This window comes from Monopterus albus, unplaced genomic scaffold (genome assembly GCF_001952655.1).
Source record: "Monopterus albus unplaced genomic scaffold, M_albus_1.0 scaffold85.1, whole genome shotgun sequence".
Taxonomy (NCBI): Eukaryota; Metazoa; Chordata; class Actinopteri; order Synbranchiformes; family Synbranchidae; genus Monopterus; species Monopterus albus.
The window spans coordinates 763,583-781,062 of NW_018127965.1; the positions used below are offsets into that span (position 1 = coordinate 763,583).

Genomic DNA, 17,480 nt, shown 5'->3' on the forward strand with positions numbered 1-17,480 from the left:
CTGCAGTGAGAGGAAGCGGTGCCTTACTCCCCGCAGCCATGGCTAATGTCCTGCCACGGGAAACTACAGGGAAACAGCAGGGGTGTTATTTTAGAGTGACGTTGCCAGTTTCAGTGTTCAATTGTGCTGATACAGCCTTCTCTGTATTTCACATTCTCTCTCACTTAGTGGTTTATTTTAGCTCTTTTTTTGGCCAAAAGTTGTTTATCTTTTGTCATCACTCCTGATATGGTCATTTATCAAGTCACTAAGTAAATATGTGCACTGTAACATACAGCACGTGCGCTCATTTTAAGTCCACGTGGAGCTGATGTTTGAATTTGGACACCAGTCGTCGCAAGCTTTTTCATATTAAAGTGAGATGGCTGGGCCAGGAGGGGAGGCTTTTAAAAGCAGAACTTTTGCTGAATTATTTCTGAGAATGCATAATACATGACCCTGAGAGACCTTGAGGGAAAAGAGAGGGCAGCGAGAACGAGTGAGGAAAAGAAGGTGGCATGAAATCTCTACAGCTTCCTCAGTCAAATGGCAAACACCATTACTTCATCCACTGCTCACACTCGTTCTCTGTCATATAGTTTGTTTCTCAGATTTAATTCACTTCTCGCTGTTCAGCTTGTCCTTGAGATGTAAACTTCAACAATACTCAGATGTGTGTAAATCTGTCCTATTCACTGATCTGAATGTGAATTAATAGCACTAGCAGAATTTAATATGACCTTTAGCTTCTATAGACTGTCCCACCTTCAGACGAAACCCATACTGTCATGTGGCTGCTGCTACTTAAAGGAAATCCTTTTCCTAGTATTTCCAAAATTTACACAAAGGACAAAAACCTAGTGTGACCATGATGCATAGACATTGTGTTGGCTCTGATTAGTCTGGCCATATTTGGCAATTATAAACAGATGCTCTCGCACACATTCTCTGCTGCACATGACTCCTTTTGTACAAGCATGGCTGTGATTTGATTTGCCTCTTCGGTGGGCTGCATTGTCCCAGCATACTGATGATGTGAGTTGGCTTGACATCGATTGTTACGCCCTCCATTGTTGTAGTTTGTTAGGCCTGGCTTCAGACGCATCTGAGACAGCGATGCCAAGGTTAGACTGCATGTAATGATGTTGCATGACTGCAGTCTTTCCAATTTACTCTGGATGCAACTGTAAATGAATAGGACTCATGCTCACAGCCTCAGCTCTGTTGTTCCCTCCTGCTGATTGTCTTCAAATGAATACCAAGAAGATGGGAGGCGGGGTGTCCTTGTGTATTTGATGAAGAGGCATATTGTGAAATTACAGTGTCATTTCATGTGTTCTGTAATGTCTTTTTTGGTGGGAAAAAACTGTATAAAAATAGAATATTACTGACAAAAATGTTTCTGAGACAGATGCGGGCTTAATTAGAACCATTATTAGTTTCTATTATGCTCATTTAGATTAGATGCAAACATGTACATCTAATGTTACAACTACAAACACGTCTTAAGGATTAAGGTTGAGTGTATTGTCAGCAGAGGTGGAAAGTAATTAAAGTATGCACATTAACTCAAGTACTGTACTTTAGTACAGTGTTGAGGTATCTGTACTTTACTTGCATATTGTCATTTTTTGTTGATGAATCAGTAAATATCACAGAATTTAAAGGTAGTACCAACATCACCCTGTTATCTGTCCTCTATCATTACGTCCTGGTAACCTTGGAGTGGGGTGTCGACATTGATTTTATTTATTGAAAGACAAAACAATAGGCCAGATAGAAACATTTCTAACCTATAAGTTAATAACAAACTTACAGGTTAATGAAAAAATATACCCAACTGTTATTCATTGGCTTTCTTATATGGTTGTCAAATGCTTAGCGTTGGGCCAGAGATGTTTAAAAAGTCAAAAGTCTGATTTAAAAAGCTACACCCATGCAGCAGCAGTCACTTTACTTATCTGTTGTGGTTGCAGCTGGAAACCACTCCGGCTGCAGTTACTTTCTGTTTATACAAGACCTGCCAGTTTTTTCCTGCTTGACTTTCACCAATATTTTATATAAACATCCCACAGTGGTTCTGTTTCCTTTCAGAGGGCACAATCACAGTAAAATTAGTTGAAAAAATCTCTTAAATTGGGGATTTTAAGTTTGTATTTTATTTTTAAAATCTGGTTTTGCACATTTTTTTCTTTGTTTTACAAAATCTAATTTTCACAAATGTTTAAATTGGCACTCTCGAGCTCCCTCTTATGGAGAGCTAGTTTACTAAATGGCAGAAAGTGAGGTCGTGAGTGAGTTACACGCTCCATGAGGTGCTCACTAATACCGTAGGGTGCAAAACGTGTGAAATATCCGGATTAAACTCTGTGTAAATGTCATTGTAGAGGTGAGACTTGCTCCGCGAGATTATGGATTTAACTGTACACACGCGATGGTGTGGGCACGCGTTTGTGCGTTTATTGCGCCCTCGCAGTCTTGAATTTGTCCCGCGGATTTAGCAGGCACCGCAACAACAGTGCACAGGACGTTAGGAGATGCGCACGAGAGTGCACAGAAGCGGACGTGGTGAGCGAAACAGATTCTTGGGGACCAGGAGACGAAAGTGTACGCTGTAAACAGAAACGGTGGCAGCAAACCCTGATCGTAAATCAGAATCTCCGGTGTTTTTGAGCAAATGCCTCCAGTCCGCTAATCGGAGACGGTCGTGTGCGGGTAGGTTAAACCTTCAGCTCATTATTTCACCAGGACGCTTCAATGTGTGACTATACGCTGCCCGGCTTCACACGCGACCGTGCGCTCCGATGATGAACCGGCAGCGGTGATCCGTGAATAAGACGCGTTGCCCTGGACATCAAGTCCTCCGTGCTTTGAGAAAATGGGTTTTTACATTGTTGAGGGGAGGGCTTTACTGTAACTGGCGGATCATGGAAGGGGTACACGCTTCAGATGCTGTGTCGGGACATTTTTTGGATCCTGCCATCGGCGCCATGCCTCCCCAGGGCGCGACCAACGCAGCAGGTATCACCGGCGTTGCGTCCGCACTGACCCCGTCCGGAACCCGGGCGTACTTGGATGTGTCGGCCGCTCCACAGGGCTACGGGGCCGAAGGAGTTTACACCAATAGACGGTACAGGGAGCACGGCAACCCAAGGATCGGGAGTGGCAGCCGTGATAATTCCGCCGAGAGAAGCCAGGGAGCTGGAAACACACCTTGCGGCATCATGAAGGTTGGTGGAAACACTTAATTCTCCTTGTCCGTGATTCTCAAGGTGCCACAAGGAGGATTTCCCAAGTTGCTGTGCCACAGTATAGCCAAACAACACAGTGTTTCTTAACAGTGGTCCAGACATCCAGGGGTCCTATAGAGAATTTCACTGGCTATCCCAGGAAAATGAGATTCAGGCAGCATTTATAACAGAAGTTATACAATATACCCCTAGATAAACTTTATTTCACCACTTATAGCATCACCATTTAATAGCCTACTAATCAAGAAAAAGGAATCTTCCCTTGGAGTTTCTACAGAGCACCTGCTGTGTTGGGTTTTTCCACTGGAGTTCCCTGTGGGTCAAACTCACTGATGCAATCCACAGACTCCTTGACATGAAGTTAACACTATGTACTGCAGCAATTATCTTGGAAAAAACCCTCAGACATTGGACCTTTAATGTCAGTTCCATCTGCAGCGTGTTAGAAGGAGCCTAACTATTATTATTATTCGGAGTTGGTTACTGCTGCAGTTGCTACAGCAGCAGTTAACCCGTTATGCTTAGCATACTGCAGCCTATAATACTCCAGAACGGTAGCGTAATAATGCACCAGTACAAAAAGGTATTTGTTTTTAGGATATACTTGATTTGTGGGCCAGGGGCAGGCTGCCCTTCTCCATATCACCCTTGCAGAACTACATATAGAGTGGTTTTAATAATTCTAAAGGTTGCCCAGCTCTAATTAGGCTTCCCATTACTGGAGGTTAATTAACTGGACTTTCACACACTGCCAGAGGCAAGATGGAAAGCCTCCTCATATGATTTATATACTGTTACCCCACATTATGCTTTTAGGACACAAGAAGGCATTGTTTTTTACAACACAGAGTGCAATCTGTTAGCATGACAGACTGTATAATGGGGTTCTTGGTGAAGATCGAGGTTTTGCGTAGGTGGAACACACTGAGAGTTGCGTTCTGTCATATCAGACCTAGTTTGCTTAGCAACTGACATAAAACAATGGAGACTAAAGTCACTGTTACCCCCATTACTGGCTTTTCTGTGGATGCGGACAAACACAACGCAGTACCCCATCAAACAACCTTTATATGAACACAGACCTTCAGATGCACAATCTGCTGCTGGTACAACAGTGGAGGTACAGTTTTTTACTGTTTTCATCTTTGGCTTTACTATGAAAACATTTGCTCCCCATAAAAGTAAATAAATCTTGAAATATATGTCCCGGAAGCCCTAAATCAATCCTCTCTCTTCTAAACAATCAGTCCACCACTGTGAAGCTCATGAGCATGACAGGAAAACTGGAGGGGATTGTACTCTCTGGATATGACTGATAACAAATCTGATTCTTTGAATACCATGCTCGTATTATGATAGAAAGTGATCCCGCTGAGCTTTGATAGTATATGTGATGAAGTACAGCAAATTCTCATCTCTTTAAATAACCAGGTGCAGCTCTAAATCACACCAGTACACCAGTAGATCCACAAAATCATACATTACAGCTTAGACTGTGCTGTTGTTTTCAGAACTGACCCATGATCTGTGTGATTTATTTGGAATACAGAACAAGCAGTTTTTGAATGCCTTCACACCTCATGTCTCTTGGGTGCAGTTTCGACATTACATGTAATCACCACGGTGGTGATCCATTATACCCTCTCTACGCAGTGCACTGACATTTCTGTTAGGTGATCTTGTGTACTTGACTGCAGTTGTAGTCTACTGCACATGTTCTTGGTGAAATAACGTGAAAGCTCAGTTATGTGAAAGACCGAACTGATCAGCCGACTAAACTGACAAAGTACAGGGAACCTTTACACTTAAATTCTGCACAGTTAGTGGAATGACCTTCTTTTGTGTTTCATCAGACAGCAGTCAGTGCTGTAGAAAACCCATCTGCTACACTTAAAATACTAGTTTTTGTTTAAATATTAATAGATTGCATTTTCCTGCACACATCATTTCATTCTTGCACACGGTTTTAAGTAAAGTTTTTTTCTATATCACGTTAGCAAATGTTGTTGCAGTTACTCTGACTTATGTTTTTCGCACAGTGACCTTGTGGAATAAGTTTGAATTTTTAATATAGGTATTCAAAGTACAGAGGTGAAACATTTGCATCACTAAGCCTGAAGTAACTCTTTCAGCTATGATAGTTTTTTATGTTCAGGTTTGCCCAGTTAGGGGTTCATCACACATTATAGTCATGATAAGGTACACACTGAATGAGCAGAGCATGCTGGGAAACTGGGTCAGTCATTCTGTAGACCTGATTCATGTATACACCACCTACAGTTGAGCAGCACTTTGCAGCATATGTGTTATAGTGAAGCTTAAAAAGGTGAAGGGGCCACAGGTTCTGTGGGAATGGGGAAGCAAATGATCAATTACAGCACTGCATTACTTCATTAGCTTGGTCCTCAGTAAGCAAAACTTAGAAGAGAGGAGTGTGTGTCTGTCCCTTAAGAGCAGGGGTTTTCAACTAATTGTGACCCAAGGACCACCATTCTGACTAAGAAGCAAACCAATGTTGTGAGGAGGCTACACTGGATGGACACTATTTTAGTCCTGAAAGTCACCTTGGCTTTTCTAAATTGTATATATTTGCATGAAATCGATTATTCGCAAGCAAGTAATACATGGAAATTAGTTTTAAAAATTCCTAGAGTTAAATTACATTACTGAATGCGTGATCAGGGATCACCTGCAGTGTATTTGGACCACCAGCGGGCCGCGGACCAAGGGTCAAAAACCCCTGCTTAAAAGGGAATCCAGCTTTGTTCTCTTGTCATTTCCTTTGCAGGGTGACGATGTCATGGTGGAGAGGGTGCAAAGTGGCTAGAGTGGTGTTTATGATGCAGCCTTGTTATGTAATTCTGGACTGTGGACAGCTGCAAGGCCAGCTCCAGCCTGGCTGCTGGGCAGAGGGAACCAACATCCAGCACAACTAGAGAAGGATCAAACATGATTTTACCAAGAATTTGAGGATGGCACTAATGCATCTTAGCATAATGTGCCCCTCATCCTTGCATTCTGCAGAGATCATCAATTCAGTATTAGATAAAAGGTTAAACATTTTGTTTTCAGAGATCTCCAAGAAAAAAAACCCAACTGTTCACAGCTAGGTTAAAGGTGATCTAAAAAGAAGGAAAGGCATCAGTGTTGATGTCCACTGGGATTAAAGATCAATAAAGATCACACAGTCATCAGCCTTGCCTAAGGTCCTCTCCCATCCACCTCCACACTGCCTCCTTGAGTGGCAGGATATCAATTCCCCCTCCTGTTTATGGCCTCATATAATAGGTTTGAGACAAACTGACCCAGTAGGCTCACTCATCAGTTCAAGAGTGCACTGGGATATTTAACAAGGGACTTACATATACACTATGACTGGCTGATATGTAGAGGAGTCACGCTCATTGACTGAGAGTAAAGAAAGACAGTAGATCTTACAAGGGGAGATGTGCAGGTGTTACTTTGATTTTCAGGAGATTTCAAAGATGAAAGATTCAGGGTTTGCTTTGGAGGGATTTTTAAACATTTCTGATGTGGTCAACTAAATCTAGTGTCTGGTGTTTAAAGAGGAGATTGTGAGACTATGTTCCATTTCCATTAAGAACAGAAATGTCTTGTTAAAACAGGAAATGGGAGATGTCATTCTTATGCACTTGGAAATGCAAACCTGCCTGTCCTCTGGTAAAGTGAAGCATTCTGCCACAGAGAAACAGGGCATAAAAGAAATAAGTACAGGTGTCAAAATGCTCCTTCCAATCTCAGAGTCATCCTCCTCCACATACTGACCATACAAATAGAAAGAGTTCAGTACTGTCTTTGACCACCTCTGGCCCTGGTAACAGCCGTAGTGTCTGAGTGTTAAAGCCGACCACGCGCACATTACTGCCTTTCAGAACTGCCCAAGGTTGATGAGTCGGTTGTCCGTTTTATGGCGCATCCAAGTTCATCCCAGAGTTCAGCGAGATTGATATCTGGCTGGTTGCAAGGTCATCAGTATCACTGTGGAGGATTCTTGCACTATGACAGGGCACATTATGATGATTAAAATATCTGTCCCCCCAGAGGTTTATAGTGGCTGTGAATGGTGGAACCTGTGATGATGTGAGGGTGGACTGTGCCATGGAGGCTTTACTTGTGATATTGTGATGTTAGCTGTCATGGCAGTGACTTGAGATGAGGCCCCCATGGATATACATTTGCCATTGCATACATCTGTGTATGGATTGTAGAGCTGGTTAATCAATTGGTTGATCGATGTAAAGGTAATTGGCAACTATTTTGATAATCAATTAAACATGTTGGAGTCATTTTATGTCTAAATTCTCTGGTTTCAGCTTCTCAAATGTGAGTGTTTTCTGGTTTCCTTAGTCTTTTGTGACAATAAATAGATATCTTTGGGTTTTTACCTGTTTATTGTAAAAACAAGAAACTTGAAGAGATCACACTGGACTCTGGGGTGGACATTTTCACAATGTTCTGACATTTATTGACCCAATGGCTGATTGATTACTCAAGAAAATAACAGACAGAGTAATCAATAATGAAAATAATTGTTAGTTGCTGCCCAAATAGAATCACAGAAGCTTCCTTAATAAACATACGGATCAAAAGTGTAGTAGGAGTCAGAGGCTGCGATCAGTGGATATTTCAGAGATCAGAAGTGACTTGTAAACAGCTGAATAAGTTATCAAGTTGATCTTGCCGAGGAAATGTAATTAAATTATTGACAAATAATCAGATTATTTTAATGATGAAAATAACTGTTGGCTGTAGACCTAACATGCTGACATATAGAATTAAAGCTACAGTATGTAACTGTTTCAAATATTTTTGTTGTAGTAATCTGCTCCAAAACTTAGAGAGATATTAACTTCTTTAAGGTTTTATGCAGGATTGACCTGTCTAACCAATCAGAGATGTTCAGTTATTTCTGCTTGATCAGTAATTTGTGTTGCATCCCCATTTCTTGTAATTTAATCACAACAAATATCTGAAGAGCTGGGCGGAGCTTAGCTGATTGTAGTAGAGCATAGTGGAGCAGGGAGAGGGAGCGCTGGGCGGAGCAGGGTGGATTGATGCTAATGCTACTTTAAGTTACGTTCTGTATTGTGGCTTTAAACTTCTGAATGCAGCTCCAGCTCTCCTACATCAGCTCAGGTTTGCTTAGGCCACTGATAAACTGGGTATTTATAACCAAATGGATGTGTTATGTCCTTGGTATCCTCAAAAGAATTTAAACTCACTTTACACTGAAATTATTTTGCCTAGAAAGAAAATATTTCTCAGTGATTTAATGATGTCTGCTTGACAAAATGAGCTTGATGATTTGTTCAGTCATTTAAAAGTGACTGCTGATTCTGAAATAGTCAAATGATGTGAATTGTCATAAACAATACACGACAGTAATTGATTTCTGAAGGACATTTGTGTTTATCTACAGTATATTATAGGTTCAGAAAGTTTCTTGGTGAAAGAAGTACTGCACAATGTCTTTCTTTGTGATATTTCAGAGGTTTACTTCAGACTTGTCTGACACTTGGATAGAAACAGCTGTAGGGAATCTGTCAGACAGGAACACGGGGTCTTGAATTTCTGCCCCTGGATGTATTCCACTGTCGGGTTGCCTCTGGTGCTGGGTTTTGTTTCTCTAATGTGAGATTTGGCTGATCCCCTTGAGGACTGAGGACACCTCAGCACAAGCTGGAACAAATAAAACTGATTACATACCCTGGGATCATCTGACATGACGATGATGGTGATGACAATTGAAATAAGTGCCTGTCCACGCGTCACTGCTCATAGGCTTTATGTAGGATAAGAGCTCCCTTCAGAAATTTCATTTAAAGTAATGGAATATGGGTAGAAAGCCCAGAAGTTAGGGCGAAATGCATGCGCCTCTTTCAAGGATTTTAAAGAGCACAACTCATTCCCATGTGTCTTTTAGCAGCATCTTGTACTAAGTGCTTAGATATTTTTGGAAAACAGACATTTGCACTGTGTTGAAAAGAAGGCAGCAGAAGATGTGAAGTGGTGATTACAGACGTCTGGGGCTGCTGAATCATCGCTTGCTCTCTTGGTCTCTCAAAGCAGCAATCTGCAAAACACAAACATGTTAAATAGGCTTCTTTGTGTTTGAATCCAAAGCAACAGCGTCAACAATTTTACAAAGGTCATTAACCCGAAGAGAAACACCAAGCTCAAGATACTACAAATGCATTCCTAGAATGAGCACGGTTAACATCTCAGCTGCACATATTCAAACAAAGAGGAGCTGTGATTTATGCATGTTTGGCTTTTCATTTCAAGGTCATTTGATGGACACAAAAAAACTCTCTTGTCTCTCCACAGTGTGTTATCGCTTGAAGCTGCATTGCTGTCATTTAACTCAGATCAGAGTGTAGAAAAGACAAGGAATCTGGGGAGAGGAAAAGTTAACTAGATCAGAGTTATAAACTACTGGAGATATGGGGAGTCAGCATCTGAGTTTTTGTGGCTTGATTTCATATGCATTCAACAGCACTAAAACTGTAAAAAGGGACTCTCTTGGTTGATCATCCAGTCCTTTATTTACATGTAACTACAATTTCAAAGCACTAACGCTTATTAACACATATTAAACTACAATGCCCTGACATGGACTTGGTGTATTTGGCATTCCTCACAGACCAGTAGTTTTTCTTTTTATGTGGGTGGGCTCACGGGCTCTTGCTTAAAGCCTGTGGTACACCAAGCCAAAGGTCGGCTATTGGCCACTGTTGGGCTGTCAGTGAGCGTCTGTTGCCCTCATATTCATGGTGTGTTCCACACTGTTGGCAATAGTCGGTGGCTTTTTGGCCAATATGACATGTTGAATCGGCGTCAGACCTCACTGGCAAGAGAGACCACTCCGATTGGTTGTTCAGCTAAGTGAATTGAGGCACGACAAGAGAACATTTTGGGCAAGCCCCTTTAGCCTGCCACTGTAGTAGCCATGATTTCACCCATTTAGTGCCGTTTCTCCTTGTTTTTTACCTCCACAACCTCCTTTCTTCTTCTACAACCATAAGACCAAGGGCAGAGAACGCCAGTGTCATTAGCAACTTCTTATCAGACATATTCTCGATTAGAAGCAGCTTTAAACAGCAACTATTGTGAACAGGAGCTGCTTTGTTTACAGCTTGTATTTTCACAGTTGGACAGAACGGTGGTTAGTGCTGTTGCTTCACAGAAAGAAGGTTCCGGGTTCAAACCCAGGCTGACCAGGGCGCCTTTCTGTGTGGAGTCTGCATCTCCCTGTGTCAGTGTGGCTTCTCTCCGGGTACCTCAGCTTCCTCCTGCAGTCCAAAGATATGCAGCTTAGGTTGACTGGTGACTCTAAATTGTGAGTGTGTGTGGTTGTTTGTCTACATGTCAGCCCTGTGATAGACTGGCGACCCGTCCAGGGTGTGCTTTGCCTCTGGCCCGTTGTCAGCTGGGATTGACTTCAGCTCCCCTGCAACCCTATTCAGGAATAAGCTGTATAGATAATGGATGGATTTCCACAGTCTAGTTCTTCTTCTTTTCCTTTCTGAATGCCAAATACAAATATTGCTATCTGCTGGTGGAGCAAGTTATTTCTGTCACAGTCGCAAAACGTACATGTTAGTTGGCCATTGACTGTGGTCTGTGGTGTGCTCTAGTGCCACTTTTTCAAGCTGACTGGCCCAGACAAAGGTGACGTGAGGTGACACAACAGTCGGCCTGCTAGTTCTTTCATGTCGGCTTTTGTGTCTCTGCCCTAAGCCTTTATTTTTCTTTATTCCCTTACAAGATAATGACTTGAACTGGAACCTCAGTTACCTGTGTTACAATTGGGTCCCCAGACAACCAGAGCAGGGTGCTGATGTTTTACACTATATCTGATTGTCATGACAGAAAAAAATTCAACAATCTGAGCCGGATGGTGGTTTCATCAGGACATGATGCCACACAGTACTTTGTCTTGCAGAATAATCTCGACTGTCCCAGAATAGTTGTTCTTATATCAAGGAGACTGGTAATATTCAGATTTGTCAAGCTGGATGGTTCAACAAGACTCCGATGGATAAATAGGACAAAATATCTGAGAGAGAGCTGCTCCTCCTGGCTTTGCTCTGATGGAAAGGAAACATAGAAGACAGAGCTGGCTCTGTTTCTTTGGGTGTCTTTCATCATGCTATTCAATTTAAAAGACCAATTAAGGATGGTATCAGGTTAGATGACTGCCAAGTCTTCAATGGCCTTGTTTTATTTACTCAGACAGTCAATCTGTTAGGTTTGGTCTGCCAAAGGAAGCGCACTGTCATCACACCCGCAACCTTTCATTCTTCTGATCCTCCTCCCGCTGCACAAGGTGGTCTGGTGGTGCTTGAGATCAGAAGAGAGAGAGGACGGTGTGATGGATGAATTGGGACACGTGTGTGTGTGTGTGTGTGTCTTTTTGTGCACATGTGTGGTCATTTTCAGTCTCTTGGGCTCTGATATATAAAGTGACACAGGTGAATGTTAATGATGAACTCAGTAGCCTTCTTGCAAAGTACTACAGCAGCTTTTCTCCCCAAACTGGAGGAGAATTTCTAACAGAAAGGAAAATGTGACAGGAGACCAGACCCTCCAGTAATGCTGCCTGAGAGAGTACAATCAAATTAGAGAAAACTAAAAATAGAAGATAAGGTCAGAGAATTGCAGGAGGAAGGAAGTAATGCAACTTCTAACCTTGTGAGTGTATTTGCCCCAAGGCAAAGCTGGTGAGATGTTAAGGTGACTTATATATTGCAGTACAGCCTATGTATCTGTGTGTGTGTGTGTGTGTGTGTCCTTTTGAGAACAATTTCTCTTTAGCCTTTATTTAACCAGGTAAAAGCCTCACTGACAATTACATATGTGATATATATGTTGAGTCTCAGACATGCATGTATGTCTGTAGATAGACTGGTCATCATCAGTGTGTGAACCTCTGGGTGTTCACTGTTGGAAACAAACATTCTCCTGTAGATAAATAAAACAAAGATCATCAGACATAATTAGCTCTACTTTATATGAAAGCACATGCTGCTGCACCTTTTTTGGTAATATTTCACCACATGCCAAATACAGTGGTTATCCAAGAGTGTAAGCTTGAGGTTGGAAGTTTTAACTCCCATAGATCTGAGCAGAGACTTTTCCTCTGGAGCTACTGAAAAAAAAACCCTCTGTCTTTCTAATCCTGTCTGGTTTCTATGTTTTATTTTTTTCTTTGTCTGTGTGGATTTCAGTGGCGTTCTTGGGTTCTGTCTATTTGATTTTTTTTTTTAAATTGTGTTCTTCCACTCATGCATTCTGTCTTACCTTGCGTCATGTCGAGAGCCAGTCAGCCACAAACCTCAGCTTATTTCTGGGGATCTAATATTCTCCCATTCTGAAAGGTGAACAACAAACCGTTTTTCTTGCTTTTGAGCAGAGCAGCCTGCTGTCTTTTGAAGTTGCTGTTACACCATGATGTCTTCAATAATATATTCAGGTTTTGGGGTTTGGGGTGACAAAGGGAGCACATCCTGCATGTTCATGAACAACCTGGGCCAGTGTGTTGTGGAGAGGCTTGTTGTCTCCTGAGCTACAGTGCTACACGCTGTAGGCCTATGTTGTTTTTAACCACCATGCACAGACCTTGCCAGGGATTCACAGATGGTGCCATTCTTTTCCCTTTTGTCTTGGCACAGACGGGTTAAGATGAGGAAATTTTGGGCTTCAAGCACACGAGCTAAATGTGTATGTGATGTAATATACAGTTTGATTGTCTTGTTAGATTCAGTGATATTTTGTTCCCCTTTTTAGCATTTAGTATTAGAAACAAATCTCATGTAGTCAGAATTTGCCTAGAAATAACAGCAAAAGGGATATATTTGTGATTGCCGCCTAAGAAAAATGAGATTGAATCAAATTTACCTCAAATCTCTCTTTGACTTTCCTCTTCTGCAGGAGATGTTGCTTTTAATTATGTCTGTCATAACTGTTTGTCCCAAATCTTGCATGTTTCTGAGGCAGTTTGTCTGGCTTGTTTTAAAGATGTTGAACTTGCTGTTTGTTGTGCTCTCATGTCCTCATTCACCCTGCCTGTGACCTGGTGTGCGCTGCTTCAGGGTGTCTTTCTGCAGGTTATAGTGCATGCACAGGCATGCCACTCAAACATTCCACTGATGCTCTAAAAACGCACACACACTGCTTTTGCTGCCTCATCTATTTTTGTTTCCACAGCTTCAACCAAATACATTTCTTCTTCTTTCACATGTGTGTTCATTTGTTCTGTTCCATGTATTGTTGCACTGCAGTACTGTATTTGTGTAGTGGTAGTTACTGACAGAGAAAGGCTTTTCTCAGCTTTGTAAATATATGAGTTTGGGGATTGCAGGATTAGGTGCAGGGTCTGACGCGATCCCTGTTTTGTCTGTTCTGGGCCACAGGTCTGCCAGGCCCCATCTGGTGAATACGCTGTGTATCAGTTTGCATATTTCTGCTTTCTCTGAAAGTATACAGCTTGTGTGTGTGAAAGAGATGGCTCTGACTCTGAAATGGGGGATCTTGTGTGTGTTCTTTGCATTGCATGTGTACTGTAGGGATCTGTGACACAGATCTGGACTTGGCAAATGTGATGCTGTGCCATGATGATGATGACAAAGAGGGAGTTCACTGATGTTGGTTTTCTTGATAAAACTGAAATATACTGTAGCTAAGGTTAAAATTTTAGATTCCAAGTTTCCAAAATACCCCGATTCTTTAAGTTAATCCATCAAATGTTCATCTTTTAAAGAGCAAAGTGAAAAGGAATTCAGGTCATTTAGCTAAGTAGCAAATATGAAATAACATACCAAAATATAATTAAAAACAGACTTTCCATACTGTCCTCCATATCACTGTAACACCATTTAGTGATATGATAATAATGAATGTGTACTAACAAAGCACTTCAAACACTTCAAAGTGTGAGTTCACCTGACAAAAAAAAACCTGTGAAATGCAAGGTTTGCTGAATGAAACTGCACATCAAGTCAGCAAAGTTTTTAAAAAATAAGAACATGTTCTCAGCTACAGTCTGCGGTGCCACTGCACCCACATCATCTGTGTATAAGCAGAACCCGGTGCGACAGATGACACTGGCTAAATGCTGAGCTAGAGTGAATATTATTTCCACCACCTCGTGTTTACACGCATTTCTTTGGTGGCTGCTGCAGCTGCAGCTGAGCCTCTCAGTGAAGAGCAAACGCCCTTATTTCCTCGCAGCAAAAGGAACAGTGATGCAGGAAAACAAATTGATAAAAGTCACAGAACAGTGACCAGACAGGAGGTGAAAGCATGTGTCTTTTCAGACGAGCAGAGTCTCTGGGTGCTGAGGTTCACACTCCCAAATTGTTTAACATTACTGCCAACCTATTGTAATTAGACTACTAATAATGGTTTTCTTACCAACGCTTACACTGTGGTTCCAGCTTGTGCCACAGCTGTTGTGAACAGGATGACCAGGATTTGGTCGGTCCTTCAAACAAGAACTTTCATAACAACCCCTGCTTGCAACTGCAAGCTATTGTGTATTGTGTTTTTTTTGGGGTTTTTTTTTTTTTTTTTTTTTGTGAAGCGTTACTGTACATGTTAATGTGTGTTACAGTCACTGAGCTCAGTGGCTTTTTTTTTTTTGTGTTTTTTTTTTTTTTTTTTTTTTACATTTTTTAATCAGGCACTCTGAACAACTAATGGCCATCTAGAAGCACAGGAATCAATTTAAAACCTGAAAAGCATTTGCAATTTGTAGCTAATTGGCAAAAAAAATAAAAGTTAGATTAGTTGCATGGCCATTTAATAAGTTCCTACTGACAAGGTGTGCTTTTTATTTGGACACCTTATTGATGCCACAGCATAATGTCAGATTCCAATTAGCTAGAACAGAACAGGTCAGTCTGAATAAGTGGGTACAAATTCTCAGCTCAGGGTGACCCAGCTGTCAGCAGCCGTGGCAAGGTGTGTGAGAGGAGCGCTTCTTGTTCTGAGCCTTTTTTAGATGAAAACGGGTGTAGAGGAAAAAAAAGGCTGTTCACAAGTCTGCGTCCAGAATTACACCTTATTTAAGTGTGCATGACGGTATTGGAGGAGTGCACGAATGCACATGAGCAAGTGTAACTCTGAGCGCATGATCATGTGAAAAGTTCAGACACTCAGTTTGGTAATTAGAGAATTAAGGTCAGTGTGTGTGCCTCTGATTGCTGAGAAGAGTGGGTGGCACACAGCATGGGTCAAAAATAAACACAAGTTAAACCAATTTGGAACTGACAAACAATATCCTAACAGTGGATACAGCTGTTCTTACAGCATCATAGCTGAAACATTTAGAGCTCTTATTGCTGGCTAGAGTTTTAATAACACTGTGGCAGTGAAACTGTTACACTAAAAACTTTGAATGACGGTAATCATTTTCATACTTGACATAGTTTATATAGAAGGCCTGTAATTTTGGTTCCAACATATTAGAGTTTTATTTCACTGGTGTGTGCAAGTTAGTATTAAATCATTAAATACACATTGATGTAAACCGCAGTAAATTTCCATATAAAACAGAAAAGTCTTTTAAAATAGAAATGTAAGATACAAAATCCATATTAATTTTAAAAAAGCTAATGTTTGGGAAACAAATTAGCATGGAAATATTACTGGCCACTGGCCTAAAGAGTTCAGCATCATCTTTTCAGAGCTAATGTTTAACATGTGAGTAATGTTTCCTTAAGACTCACATCTATAGGAGGTAAATAGACCCAGAGGTGACTTGTTGATTGTTGGGTGGCGTCCTTTCAGTGCTTGGACATATAGTACTTTTTTACTAAATACTGCTTATTAGGTTTGGCCTCATGCTGTGCCATTCAGTGAGGGAATAACAATCAATGTCCAAACTGCTGTGTTGAATGCTGCACACTACTGCTAAGAAAAGAAATGGGATGTGTGCAAGAGAAGAAGAAGCGAGTCAGTCAGAGATGGTGAGAAGTATGAAAAGGCAGAGGGATAAAGATGGAGGAGAAAAGCTGAGAGTGCACTGTCTGTTCTACACCTATAGGCCATTAGCACCTTCGTTTGGCAGAAATCCTGAACAGTGAGAAGTGCAGAAATCTCCCAACAGCCCAGTCACGAAGCAGGGGGATGCTGAGAGAGGTGGAGTAATGAGACACAGAGGGAGAGACTGAAGATGCGAAGCCATACGTTTTGCATTCTCATGGTTCAGTGAAGCTATGAGGGCGTTCCTCCTCCTGCCTTCCTGTCCTCATTTAACCTGAGTTTAGTGTTAGTATAGGTTCAAACTGTAAAATTGTGTGGAGACTGGAGAGACTTGCACAAATGTGTGTGTTGTTTGGCAGTGGTAACGTGCCATCTTGAAATGAAGTGTAACTGGTTTGCCAGACAAAACAAAATAATCTAAGTGTGTGTCCAGTCAGTCAGTCACAGGGGCTGTTTTGCACCGTGTGGGCTGTATGTGTGTGTGTGTGTGTGTGTGTGTATTAGTTATTGCTGAAACAGTACTTGGTTAAATAATTTGTTTCTAGATTATATTTTCACTCTTGTGACAGAGATTACTCATATCTGCATATTTTATTTTCTTAACTGAATGCCACCCAAAACAGTTTATTAGTTACACAGTGGGTTTAGTTTCAAGTCTATGAATATGTGTTGAGTTAAGGCTGAAACTATTTTTTATTATCGATTAATCTGTTGATTGTTGCATCATCACAAGTTCCCAGAGCCCAGGATGGCATCATCTAATTGTTTGTTTTGTTTGGCTACAAAAAACTCAAAAATATTTAATTTACTGTAACATAGAACAGTTAGTAATCACAGGAAATCTTCATATTTAAGACTCTGGAACCAGAAAATGTTTGACATTTTTTGCTTGACATTTTAACTTTTTTTTAATTATCGAAATAGTTGCTGATTAAATTTCTGTCTGTCAATTAATTGTTGGACAATCTCACTGGAAAATCTCAGTATATAACATCCAGCTGCAGTGCAGTTGTAGTTTTATTTTCCTTTTTTTCTTAGTTCTTCCATCCATCCATCCATCCATCCATTTTCCTCTGCTTATCTGGAACCGGGTCGCGGGGGCAGCAGTCTAAGCAAAGATGCCCAGACTTCCCTCTCTCCAGACACTTCCTCCAGCTCCTCCAGGGGAATGCTGAGGCCCTCCACCACCCTGAAGAGGGTATAGAGCTGGTCCAGTGTTCCGTGGCCAGGACAAAAACCGCA

General features: G+C 41.3%; 1 protein-coding gene across 1 annotated transcript in view; it reads left to right on the plus strand.

Moving 5' to 3' along the window:
• Positions 1-2,276: 2,276 nt before the first annotated feature.
• LOC109964213 (inactive phospholipase C-like protein 2) overlaps positions 2,277-17,480 on the plus strand; it is a 62,834-nt gene continuing 47,630 nt past the window's right edge. The window contains exon 1 of the mRNA XM_020607351.1: positions 2,277-3,209. Coding sequence (XP_020463007.1) covers positions 2,907-3,209 — 303 coding nt within the window. The 5' untranslated portion in view covers positions 2,277-2,906. The remainder of the gene's footprint in view (positions 3,210-17,480) is intronic.